General features: G+C 33.0%; 1 protein-coding gene across 1 annotated transcript; it reads right to left on the reverse strand.

Moving 5' to 3' along the window:
• Positions 1–6,066: 6,066 nt before the first annotated feature.
• LOC108905688 lies at positions 6,067–14,000 on the reverse strand. Its single transcript, XM_023455638.1, has 5 exons — positions 13,925–14,000; positions 11,339–11,509; positions 10,455–10,730; positions 8,973–9,222; positions 6,067–6,535 (listed from the first exon to the last, which is right to left on the reverse strand). The coding sequence occupies exons 1-5, from the start codon at positions 13,998–14,000 to the stop codon at positions 6,067–6,069; spliced, it is 1,242 nt and encodes a 413-aa protein (XP_023311406.1).
• Positions 14,001–14,354: the final 354 nt, after the last annotated feature.

Below are 14,354 nucleotides of genomic sequence, written 5' to 3' on the forward strand. Positions count from 1 at the left end.
CAATGGGAAAATCGAAAGCTGAAGATACTACACGTGAAATGGTGACCATTGGCGCAAACATGCCTTATCCGAAAGTTGATAGTTTCGGATGTTGAAAGTTAAAATAAATCGTTTTTTTGCGATTATTCTGAAAATATGTAGGTTAGGAACTTGAAAATTTGATAGTCTTGGATGTTGAAAGTTAAAATAAATCGTTTTTTGCGATTATTCTGAAAATATGTAGATTAGAAACTTGAAAATTTGTGAGACTATATTGTTTTAGGCGACGAATAAGATCCATGTTGTAATTTCAGCATTGCCCATAGAGGGCGCCACTTACGACCAATTTCACCGAAAATTTAGTTAATAACTTTTTACCCTGTATGTCTAACATGAAACTTGATTCAAAACCTGAAAGGGCAATCATTTTTCCATTAATTGTGTATTCTTGTTTCATTTCGGTATCTCGATCCGTTTTCGAGAAAAATCGATTTAACGAACACTATGTTTTGATAATACGAGAAATGAAAAGCGAAACAAACCAAGTGTTTCTTCGTGTTATTACAACAATTAACAATAAAACAAATGAAATTCGTAATAATGATTTAAAGTCAGTGTTCGAAGAATCCACTGTTGACATTTACACACTTTACACAACGTTTTCTGAGAGATCTTCGAGTTTGAAACAACATATTGGGATTGCGTTTGACTTCGTTGGCAGCGATTTGTCTTCTTTGCCACAACTCTTCACACGAACCAATAGAAAAATGAAGAGGATTGAAGTCCGGACTTCTGGGTGGCCAAGTAAAAATGCTTCCACGGCTTGAAGAAGTTCCACTTTATTTAAGAAGAGACATGTGGTTCATGAACGACGGAGCTCCACCGCATTTTTCTTGGCCAGTGCGTGCATATTTAGATGCAGTTTTTCCAAATCGCTGGATTGGCCATGTAAGCATTTTTGCTTGGCCATTCAGAAGTCCGGACTTCAATCCTATTGATTTTTCTATTTGGTCTCGAATGAAAGATATAGTTTACAAAGAATCTATTGCCTGGAATGTAGTGGTTGAAATTCTAGATTCCCAAAGTTTTTTCTACAGAACGGACTGAACCATATCTTGCTTTTTTTAGTCGAAGCGACCATTTCAATTCGAAATCATTCATTCGACGTAAGAAATAACCGTCCTCGGATAGGTAGACATTTTTACTTGCAAATGAAAACATGAATAATGAATGTAATTTTTCCTACCGCGAAATTTGTAATTGAAGCCGCTAGGACGCCGGGACGGCACGTCGCCGTCGCCTCCACGCCTTTCGAGTTATAAAGTAAACACTGACACCCTAGCGGGGACTGTGCCACATTTTAGTAAAACTTAATTTGGTCTTATTAGGCACGCTCGCAAAGGTAAACTTTTTAACTTTTTTCCCGTGGGACATTATAGACAGTCAAATTGGAATCGTCTACGGGCCTGATGGTTTTATTAAATCAAGCAGGCTCTTAGCTCCATATTTATTTTTTTTTAGGCTATTCTAGGAACCTACCCATATAAAGTGCTGTGTATACCCCCCTTTTTTAAACCAAACTTCTTTTAAAAAACAAAATTACTAGAATTTTTTAAATACTATTAATTACTATTCACTTCGATACACATTTTTTTCTTTCTTTAACGAACTTATTTTGTAATTTTCCTGACTTACATGTATTGGCATTACTTCTTTCTTTTCAGAAACTGGGTGTAAAAACTGAAACGATTTTTGATGACCAATGGCACAGGAAAGAAAAAAACAAAAGTATGAACTTACTCTACCTTTTCTGAAGTAGATAAATACATAACTATAAAAACTATTCACACTATACGTTTGTTTACGATTCAAAAACTCTTTCTCTTTTGTTATTAAATGAGACATAACTATTACAATTTATTTATTTAACTTCTAAACTAAATAACATACAGGGTGTTAATGAACTTATGTCAAAAATTTAAATGGGTGAAAAAGGAGCAACAACAGAGTTAACTGATGTCACAAACTTGTATACGTCGTTCTTTCGACGTGCTGCAAAAGCTCTTCACTGCTAGGAGGTAAACTGGATGGGTCGAAAGATTTAATTTTCTTCTTAAGAACTTCCTCCGAAGAACTGTTGATATTATTAATTTGCGTCGTTTTTCTTATCGGACAAATATTGTTTTTTAATTATTATTTTATTCTAAAGCCAAAAATATAAAATTTATCACTTTTGTAATCGGAAAACATAACCTGCGATGAGCGACATGTTTCGGTTGTCGGACTGGAAAAAAGCCCATGAAAATTTATCGGACAAGGTATGGACTACGTTTTTTAGGCAATTTTTAGTAATTTAAAATGAAAATTGGGTGTTTTGTAATCGGTAAACCATACCACGCTAGAGCGACATGTTGGAAATGTCGGACTCGACAATTGCGCCCTCTATTTTGTCGGCAACCCAATTTGCTTCTTATTTAACACATTTTCTTTTAATTCAAATAAAAAAATTGAGTGTTGTAATCACAAAAGTGAACCCGCCCAGAACGACAGGTTGAAGTACTCGCAGTGCGGAAAAGAGTCCTTCCCATATTCTAAAAATTTTACAGCGTCGTAGACTCGTTAAAACGAAGCGATCCAGACCGTTTTCATGACTTTTGTAATCAGTTCGAAAAAAGGTCGCTGGCTTGGGGACTAGAAGTTTAAGGTCATAGAGAAAAAAGCTAATTAAAAATGTGTTTCTAACTGTTGCTGTAGCGCAAAGAGTTTTGGACACCGGTGAAGTACAACCGCGTCGAGATCGCGACGGTGGTCCAGGGCGACCACTAAGAATCTTAAATTTCGAAGAAGATCCGCATCGTAGCACCAGAAATATCGCACAGCAAGTAAATATTTCGCATCCTGTTGTGTGGCGGACATTACAAGAATCTCAGTTGTACCCATTTCATATTCAACATATTCAAACGCTTACTCCTGAGAATTTTCGACTACGCCGAGGTTTTTGCGAATGGTTGCTTCAGGAACATGCATAGAAATCCTCAATTTACAACGCAAATACAGATGAAGCATGTTTCAGTCGAAATGGTGTACGTAACGTCCACAACACTCACCACTGAACTATCGAAAATTCACACGCAATACCGCGGTGCTTTTCAGCAACAGGTTTTATTGAATATGTGGACCGGTATCGTTAATGACACTTTAATAGGACCTTTTGAATTGCCTGGACGCTTAGACGGTGCTTCATATCTAGATTTTTTACAAAATCACTCGCCGGAGTTATTGAAAGACGTTCCATTAAATGTTTGACCCCTTTAGACTTCATTTTGTGGAGATATGTGAAAAGTGTTGTGTATTCCACGGAAGTTCGTGACATCGACCAACTGCGACATCGCATTGCCGAAGCTTGTAATACGATTCGGGAGGACGTGGCAATGTTGCAACGCGTGCGAGCGAATTGGATACGTCACGCTGAAGCCTGTGTGCAAGCAAATGGTGGATACATCGAACATCTTCTATGAAAATCAGCAGTTCTCAAAAGGTGGCTCCTTCTGGGGTAAGTCAGATTTTAAAATTACATTTTACTCAACACAAATTCGTGTATTTTGACATAACGGACATGTGTCAAAAATATTTGACATAAGTTCATTAACACATGCATTATGCATCATTTAATCTATTATTACTTATTTCATTTTGGAGAATTTGATATCAGCATTAATCAAAATTTAAAAAATTAAACGAATTATAATTCTGAAAAGGAATATGAGAAATCATTATGTATTTTAACTGGTTTTTCAGTTATAGTTCAGGTCATACCGCACATAAACAGGAGAACAAATACATTTCCGCAAAATTTTTCGCTTGTCTTTTGTAGGTCTTCAAAGAAGGGCATCAATTACAAGCCACGGTTCACCGAAGGAAGTTATATAAAAGTTCGCCTGAAATTAAGAGTTGGAGCTTGATTTAATAACGCCATCCGAACTCCGGACGGTCTCAGTTTCACAGAGTTTAATATCTCGAGAGGGCGGAATTTATCTTTGCGACCGCGTCAATAATGTTCGGATTATATTGGAAATTGAATGAGGTATTTCGATATACCGAAGAAAACTTATTCAGGAGTACTGACCGTTATTTGTCAAAGTGTGAATATACCAACTATTCCAATTTTTCAGTTACATTTTCTCTAATTAAAATCACAAAAAAGAGGGTGTGAAATAAATCGAGATATAAAAACATGATTGCAGAAATAATTTTTATAAATATTTGTTTTTTTATGTCGACTGACCACAATAATATGAAGAAATATTTTTAGGACTGCTGACTCCGTCGATAGCTCGTTTGGCTTTGTTGATCTACTTAAAGTGTTTACTCAGCCACTGTACAGTATAGGTTTGATCAGTAGCTCCATATCTTCCACCATGTCCACTGCTTAATTATACAGGGTGAGTCAGAAAGAATGGATCAACACTAAGCTGGAGATACTAGACACCAAAATATTACATTGAAACTTTTAAATGCAAATAACTCGGAAACCGATAAAGTTAGGCGACCTAAACAAGAGTACATTTTTATGTATGTATTCTATTAGATTTTCAACTTTTTTTAAGCACAGATAAAAAAATATGTTTTGATTTACCTAAATAATACCGTGAAACTAGCGCCCTCTAGGAGCTACGTCAAAATAAGCTTCAAGTCATGCTATGAAAACTTTCTCAATTATTGAGAAATTTCAGAATAAAATTTAAACCTTGAACACCCTGTATTTCTTAAGTATGAGGCATGGTGAGCTCAAACATAATATTTTGGTGTCTAGTATCTCCAGCTTAGTGTTGACCCATTCTTTCTGACTCACCCTGTATATTAATTATTGATGGGCCCTTTTAGTATGTTTATTTATACTTATTAAGATTAGATTATTCAATTATTAAATGTTTGAAATTATTTGTCTTTGCGGAAAACACTATTTAAAGAATATGGGGCCCTTAATGCACACATAGACACACACATTCTGATTACGGGACAAAAAATAAGATTTTATGCAAAGGAGGATTTCAGAAGTTCTTTTACCAATTTTGATTACCTACCTTTAATTGTTGTTACAATTGCAGTTTTGATTATTTAAAATGCGTGTTTTCTATACATTCTTCTTATAACTAAAAAATCCTCTCCAGGTTTGTACATACCCCGTATTTATTATCTCACGTATAAAAATAAATTAGTTTCATTTTTAGCATTGTAGGTAATTATTTTTCTTGACTTTTAAGAAATTTGTACAAAGATAGTTCAGACGTCAACGTGGGATTCTACGGCCAATACCAACTAAGGACCCACTGCTGCACCATATTGGAGATTTATATAATCTAACCAGCGAAACCACATAACGCATTGTAAGTTGTCTACACATTGGCCAATTTAAGTTTGCAAACTTTGAATTTAAACTGAATCAATTCGTAAAATTTTAAGCATATGCATATGACGAAAAACATATTTTTATTTTCCAAACATTGACATGTCAACAATACAAAAACAAAACATAGCACTGTAACATTAGATTTAAAAAGAGGGAAATTTTGTGTTATTGTTTATATAGAATAAGAATAAAAAAATTGTCAATCACAAACAAAAGTGTAATATATCCATATTTGTAAATGTTTAAAACATCTTTCATTTGAAATTAGCTTAAGCAAGTCATAAAAGTAAATAAAATTATAGGAACCCTCACCCAGAAGTTGAGTATGCTCTTCATTAGTAACAATCAATTGGAAGTCCAAATTTTAAACAAATATAAACAATTATATCAATAAAGGCGCCCAACTAGTTATTAACAATCAACGAACAAATCAAAACGTTAAAAAAAATAAAATCAAAACATTCATATGAATAAACATTACATATTCAAAACATAATAATAGTTTCGTTAACAACATATTGCGTTTAGTATATTCCTCGAATTTGAATCTCTTTGATAATTCTTATTTGAAGGGTACTAAACTATTTTTTATATTTGGATAGGGATAAATTTAGTTAAATCGTCTTATTTTGACCAAAGAATCCGGTAATTATATTTAAACGGAATATTGGAACACCCTAGTCTACCAATGATTCAAACTGGTCCAAACAAATTGGTCCAAATAATGCACCTTTAATTTTCAGGCGAGGAGCAGTATTAACAGCCTTTAGGAATTTGCCTAAATCGCAGCAATATATAAATCCACGGTAAACATCATCCCAATTTGGCTTACTCCAACCATACTTATCACAGACATTTTCACACAATACATCTTTTTTCGACATTTCCTCCGCAAACGGATTATTTACGACGACGATAGCGATCCCTTCCTGACTTCTTTGGTCATACATGATTTTCCAAAGTACGTTCGGAACTGGAAGCTTGGATCCTGGTACTAAATAAATTGGTGTTGGGGTATTGTTGACGTTGCGAAGAGCTAAAACTCCGTAAGTACCTGTTATTATCGTGAAGTTGCGATTGTAAGTTCCCGCAGTCATTTTGACCATGCCTTCTATTGCCTTCCAGTTGCCTGCATTGATGACTTGCCTAGAAACAGACAAAACTGTGCTTTGATTTCTTCGTCAATTCAAACGTTACCTGGAATTTCCATAGGACGACTAACTTTATTAGGGTTTCAGAATGCAGACTAAGCAGTGATAGATAGAAAGAAACTAATGTCAGAGACAGTTAGTTTATCTTTTTCTTTAAAATATTTACTTTGTATTCAAAAGTTACAAATGCGCGCAACTGGGACAAATTGTGGATGTTCCTTCTGAGACTACCGATGTTTACATTATGCTGAAGGTGTTTGGATTACAAACCGAAAAACAATGTTTAAGAAGACATTGTTAGACAAAAAAGTAAACATCTACGACGATGTCCTTGCAATCGATTGAGGAGATACTCCAAATGTTCCCAACAACACAACATTCAACGCTCAACATTAAATATTCGTATAATCTACATTCTTGTTTTTTTATATAACCAGCATTTTAATTGACAAGCCTTGATTTATACATATATCGGTTATCATAGTAGCAGTGCAACAAAATTGGTAGATAGAAGATGAGCAAGTTCGACGACGATATTTTTGCAAGATGTTCCAGTTTTCCAAAGAATCTATTTATGTTCAATTTATTTTCTATTCTATTCATAATGAATGTTCAATTAAATGTTTTTTGTGTCTAAAATGTAACATACTTTCCTTTCTTCATCTCTATTAGAGGAGGAGGAAGTTAAGATCACCAAGACTCACAGAGAGAAATGGAACATCTCAAAGAAAGTAGTAACTCAGATTCGGATAATATGGCCTATTGACACATTTGATTCAAGTTTCCAGAGTCAACTGCTTACTCCCAAAGTTTCTGCAAAGGGGACATAGAAACTTTGGGCCTTGCTTTAAGTACTGTCTACAGAGGTAGTGTCGTTCTCGGTCTCTGAGATGATGTTCAACATGGTATTAATACCAAGCAAATTAGTCGATATTGCATTTCATTACTTAGTTTATGTTAGAATATGTATTGAACCTTAAGAGTTAACAATAGCTACACCTTTTTATATAGAGAGTCTTTGGCAATATCGCTTTTGGAACCATAAATTTAGCAATTCGTAGTAGAGGACTAAAGGACACATTTATCACTGGATACACCATCCTAAAAAGCAACTGGTGAGTCAACACTTATATTACTGGTTGTGGATCTCCCTGGTCTCCCAGATGCATATAAGAGAAGTCAAGGCGTCGAGTTCAACACCTGCTTGGAAGCCTTGTTAAATCTGACGTTGCTTCATATGACATGTAAGTGAAATAAAAGCAACTCACTCTATGGGAAATATAAATATACTGTCGGAGTTTATTTTTGGAATGTTTGGTCTTCTTTATAGTGCTGCAAAGTAGGCTTTTAGGAGATAGTCTCATAAAGAATATCGTAAATACTGGGACTTAATATTAGAGCAAATTAAAATGAATAAAATATCAGAGAACAAATTTAAATACTGACGAGCAAGATCAGACTCAGACAGATTGCAGGACTTTTAACAAAGCATTGAAGAACAAATCTCCTAAGACAGACCGTAACTTTTGCATAGGCCATTTTTTAAATTAGTCAAACTCGTTTCAAGTCGATAACTGTTTTGAAGAAAAAAAAATTAAGGTATCATAAAAATTTGAAACAACACATCTGCTAATTCTATCGAAAATTTGTGTAAATATGTGAATGTACGAACCGAATTTGTTGGAGCTTTGTATTATACTATTACATTCTTGCTCAGCTTCAAGTGTATTCTACAGGGTGTTTACAAACTTGAGGAAGATATTGAAGAGTTAATAAATTCGATTGGCAGACGTTTTTTGCAGATGCAGTAATTTTTTAATATCTACCGACTTACCACATTGATACGTTGGAAACATTTTTAGAATCGCTGATTATACCGTTAGCTCTGCCTCCGTTTAGAAATGTTGGTGCACACCTATTTGGAAATCGTTGAATATAAAGATGCCCAGTTTACATCAACGTTTCCATATGTTATCGGCATGTTTATCAATTTATTGTTACTCTTTTGATGGCCCATTTTAGTACTTTTTTCGCAGCTTTTTTTGTTAAAACACATACCACAGAGATACTGTTTCACAAAATGTAAACACAGTTAAAATAAGAAAGTATCTACAAACGTCTAAAAAATTAATAGACTTCATTTAAATATATTATCACTAATAATTTTGGTTCAAACTTAATATACGTTTTAGTAATGAAAACTAAAATTGGTCTGATAATTACTTAAAGCTGAACAGAAATATTCACCTCTTTTTATGTAGTATGTAACTCGGGGACGATTCCAGGGGTTCTCAACAAGTTTTAAGCCCCGTTTTGTAATTTTAATGATTTTGATTATTGAAAAAGCTTCTAATTTTAATGAATTTTACCTATGTACTCCAAGTTTGTAAACATCCTGTAGAGTTGTTTCTATCTGTCATGTGGTATTTTACCATTGTGGAGTTGCATTGATGAGGTAGAAAGTAGCACGTCTGTAGTTCATTAATAGGAAATCCGCATTGGGTGACAGGTGGCCTCTGGCGAGGTACGACTTGTTGTTTAGATAATACGACGCCAGCTCTTCTGAGCCCAACAATGAGTCGAATGTAAATTTCTGAGACTTCCGAGTATAAGACTCTTCAGAAATATTAGATCCAAGTCCCTCCTTGCTGAAATTAGGACGGTCCTGGCCCTTTGCTGAATCTGAAACACATTCTAATACAGCAATAATTTAAATAAAATAGGGACTAAAGACATGGAAAATTTTTATTTTCGATTTTGTTAATTTTTATTACAAGCTTTTATTTAACTTGCCTTGTAGTATTTGTCTAATCTTGCAAATGAATTTTAAAACATTTATCCCCAACTGATTGAGCTGAAATTTTGCATACACGTTTAGTTTGGATGACAATGCATGGTTAGCTAAGTGACGTCATTCTAAATCCAGTATGGCAGACATTGAGTGAAATTATTGAGTACATTTTCCCTCAATATTGGGCATTTTGATCATTTTACTCATTTGTGATTATATTTAAACCAAAACTGAGTACTTTTACTCAAATATAGGTACTCCTTAAATAAGTTCTTCACGTAAACTCGGATTTGGTGCACTTATACCTAAATCATCAATCAATGCATCTTTGTCTATTCCCATAGTCCCATTAGGTTACATCGTGACCGCGCGTGGTGGATGGTAGTATGGCGTATGGTGTGCTTTAGAGTTGGACAAGTATCCGTTTATCTCTAAATTGGTTTTATATACTCAGAATAGAGTCAAAAGTCACTAAATTTATAGGACAGAAATTGATAATTATTGAGTAAAACTGAGTGAAACTTGAGTGAATTTTTTTTACAGTGTATGTAGTTTGCACTAAATATTGATTTGTTACTCAAATTGCTGATTCAAGCCCTACAGTCGGACAATTATAGAACAAACATGATTTTGAGACAGGGGTTCCCTTTTTCTTATTTTTTGGTACGCTTGGGTTTTAACAATTAACACTACGGCTGTCGAAATTAAAGTGTTACATTATTTTCAGTTCATGCACGAAATTAAATTATTTCTGCATCAAAAATTTTATGCATTTTAGAAATATTAATAATAATCAGTTGGTAAACAAATAAATGGAAACAATAAAACAAAATGATTTGTATGTAATCAAATATGCATTCCAGAACGAGCAATGGTGGAATAGTGGTTAGGATTTACCAATATAAGTCGTTTCTGGCACCAACAATTGTAGTAATAACATTATTAGAAATTCAACTGTAAATGATTTAATCTTTTACAGGTACATTAACATGTTTCTCCCAAACGCATATCTGGAAAACGGTTTGAAACAACATCTTGTTTTTTATTTAACATTATGCAAACTTTTGGAATTGCCACAGATTTTTTAATAAGTAATAAGTAAAAATATATATAAAACACTTACACTTTACTTCATTTCCATACAAATAATGTTCGCTGTAAAAAGTCACTCCTGTGGTATTATCGTGGCAGACTTTGATAAAGGTAGCCCAGTCATTTTCCGTTACGCGAAAACCAATTTCAGAAATGTAACCTTTCTTGTTGGCACACCTTACGTTAGTTTTCAAAACTTCACTTTTTACACGATTTTTACACTCCAACATGTCAAAATTCAAGCTCTCCTCTCCGATTCTCAATACTTTTTCCTTGATACAGGTAGCGTAGCTAGAATTCGAGTTAGCTAAAATGTAGTTTGGCGAATTATTATTTATGTATTTACATATTTATTTATTTATGTATTATTTCATTTATTTATTTGTTTGAATGTCTGTGTTTTACTTGTTTATTTATTTGTACCTGTTTCTTGTTTCCTTGCTTTTATGTCCGATTATTATTTATCTATTTGTTTATTTATTAAGAACAAATCTAGCCTGCTGAAATAAACCATTAAATTATGGACAAGAACGTACATACAATTAAATTAATATTAACATAATAAATAATGGATTTACTAAACTAATTTTGTGACAGGAACATATTTATAAGAAACATCAGAAATGCATTAAAATTTGAAAAACAAGTTGTACGGTATGGAACAAAAGAGAAACCAAAAATAATATAAGAAACCAATATACTTAGTAAACGAGTTATTTAGTTTTATTTTCTGAACAGACTTCGTAAATCATCGATTTATAGTATTAGCAAATCAGTGAAAAACATAAAAATGTTGTTGGTAACTCTGACGCTGATGTTTTACAACGAAGGCAAATTGTTTGATCGATTATAGATAAATTAGTTTTGTGTAGCAGCTGTTATTAGATTTTCAAAAAAAATGACAGTCGTACGCACTTGCGGTCAAATAATTTCGCTTGCCAGGGCAAGCCAGTGTGATTCCGTCTCCCATTTTTAAATTAACTTTTCCCTTCTCGGGTATCGCCAACTCAAGGTAAGTTGTATGGTTGCGAAATAACAGAGGCGACAATTTTTTTATCTCTGCACTCACTACATCAAGAGTACATCCTGAAAAAATATATGATAAATAACAAACAGATTTAAAAATTAATAAAAATTATCAGTATAACTATTAATTAATATATATCTAATATCTATATGGACGAAAAGCAGTTAATCTTGCCTGTGCGTTGGAAACATGATTCAAATCTTATGCGAGAAAAAAATTAGGTAGGTATGCAACTGTTGCAGACATAATAAGACATATATCGTCTCCAGAACTTGACTTGAATTTCTTTTTATTTTATACCTACACTTTAATGTAACAAGACGTAGTTTACATGTATGTTCTGTTTTGTCGGTCCTATGTTCCCGAATTCATGTACCATTTTAAAAAACGCTAAACTACAATACACCAATTAATTAACTAAACTACTAAATAATTTGAAAAATTGATCTGAAGGTGGAAAGTACAAAACTGAACACATAAAAAAATACTAAAGAGTTTAATCAAAAAACACTAAGTTCGGGAACATAAATGGCTTCTGCTATTGACAATGCAGATTTCGTCAATGTTTCTTTGTTAACGTTGAATGTTGTTTATCACAATGTTATTAGTTAATAATAAATAATTATTATTATCACAACTTATTAAGGTAACATAATTATACTAGCATTTGATCTAAATAGTATTATCTTCATCAAAGGAAGCTATACTTAAAATAAGGCACATTCAGATTCTGGTTCCCTATATACAGGGTGATTAAAAAACCGCTGACAGACTTCTAGGGTAGATAATACATAAAAAATTAAGACGAAAAGTTTTAATAAACATAGAGTCGCAAATGCCTCCTTAACAAGATACAGGGCGTCATAGTTTCTGTAAAATTAAACATTGTCAGCAATAATTCCAAAATGCCTGAACATTTCTATTTCAAATTTGCTATGCGTAGTTAGCACCTTAAGACCAATATTTGATGTACTGCTCAAAATTTTATGAGCAGCGGTGTCGTAGAAACGGGGTCAACGTTACCCTTTTTTAAAAATATTTTCTACGCCACTGCTAATTTTGTCAAACGGGCACTATTTTCGTGTAAAGTGTTCAATTGTCTATCGAATTAGTCTCTAGCAAAATTTGGATTAAAGCAACCATTTTTAAGAGAAACACCTTTGTAGAAAATTTGTAAATCCAATTTTATTTTCATTCATTTTAGTTTCGCATAGTAGGCTTGTGCTATTCAAAATAAAATTAAACATCGCCTGTCACTAATGTCAATGTGTACAAGTGAGTTAAGTAAACTAGATTATAAACTTCTTTTTGTCATTTTTACGCTTTAATTTTATAGAAACTTTGACGCCCTGTATCTCGTTAAGGAGGCCTTTACGACCCTATGTTTATTAAAACTTTTCGTCTTAATTTTTCATGTATTACTTACCCTAGAAGTCTGTTAGTGGTTTTTTGAATCACCCTGTATATGAGGAAACAGAACCTTTGATATTACCAATTGCGCTTTTCTACACTGTATGAATATATTTTGTTTTGCGTCTACAGAGTGCTATATATTTTTGGATAATTGATAAGGTAAAGTTGTTTTAACTTTTGGGAAAAATATTTTTTTTGCTCTTTAGCGTTGTTAAGTCTGAACCACTTAATTTTTTACTATTTAAGGATACATACTTTTTGCATATTCAGGGTGTAAGAATTTTGAGCGCTATTACTTCAGGATAAGGTAGATCAATCATAAATGAACAAAATTGTATATTACAGGGGAGTAAGATTAACAATTTTCAAAATACAGCGAGTATTCAATATTAGGAAGTTTCATCACAACGTGACAACAGCGCTTAACCTAATGTTACACAGACTTGCCCTATGGAATAACAAAAATGGAAACAACTATTATTATGAAACGTTTAGTCAACTTCAAGACAATTGTTTTCCAGTTTTTAAATAAATAAAATAAAATGTATCCATTTTGTAGTACGAAGATAGTGTTGTGCTTAAATTAAATTAAATTATGAATCCAATTTTCGCACACTCGCTAGAAAATACCCGGATTTATCCTTATTTGATGGGCAGCGGCAAAAATTCGTTCTCACAAGTCTTCGACTGTCAGATTTCAGATACCAACTGAATTGCGTATTGTTGGTTGTGGATATCTTGGTAGATACCTCTTGTTAACCGCCGCGCCGTTGTCACATTGCTCGACATGAATTTGATCGAATTTTAAATTTATTACAACGCTAATTATTTTTTTAGAATTAAGCTTAAAGAAGTTCAAAAAAGTGATATTTTATGGTATTCTTCGCAGTTATGTCAATATTCCTTAATTAATCGAACACTGATATATATTTTTTTCTCGGAAATGGTTGAGTTTAGGACCCATGTCATATAAGGTTTTTTTGTTTATTTTAATGTATTCTATCGTCTGTTAAAATTAAGACAGTCAAACTTCTAACACCCTGTATAACTAGTTTGCAAACCTTCTAAATCATGCACACTCTTGACTTGGACGATCAAGACACAAAGAACAAACAGCAACAGATGTCTGAAGTACATAACTACTCAAAAGCTAAAAATGTACATCCATGTTTTTAACAACTAAACAATAGAAGTTGTCAACGAATATTTATTCTTACATAAAATTCATATTAAGATAAATTTGTTATAAAAAGGAAATTGCTTTCGATAAGAAATAATTTCAGTTCGGTTTCGGAAAATAATGTTAACGATATACAGGTGTTATCAGAAATTATTACATCAAACCATTCTTTAAATATATTCCATATTTCTTTAAACTTAGGAGATTAATAACTAACCTATATGTATTTAATATGGATGATAAGAATTTTGACAAATAATAACTCGTTTTTGTCTAATGTAATAAAGGTATCGAAGGTCTCAAAATTAAGA

Source organism: Anoplophora glabripennis, unplaced genomic scaffold, assembly GCF_000390285.2.
Source record: "Anoplophora glabripennis isolate ALB-LARVAE unplaced genomic scaffold, Agla_2.0 scaffold31, whole genome shotgun sequence".
Lineage (NCBI taxonomy): Eukaryota > Metazoa > Arthropoda > Insecta > Coleoptera > Cerambycidae > Anoplophora > Anoplophora glabripennis.

Excerpts from the sequence above, each read along its gene's own strand:
- LOC108905688 (XM_023455638.1), bottom strand. The coding sequence starts at position 14,000 with ATGTACTTCAGACATCTGTTGCTGTTTGTTCTTTGTGTCTTGATCGTC. Across the intron at positions 11,510-13,924 it reads GAGTGTGCATGATTTAGAAG|GATGTACTCTTGATGTAGTG; the intron begins GTTTGCAAACTA and ends ATATTTTTTCAG. Across the intron at positions 10,731-11,338 it reads GCGAAATTATTTGACCGCAA|CTAACTCGAATTCTAGCTAC; the intron begins GTGCGTACGACT and ends ACTACATTTTAG.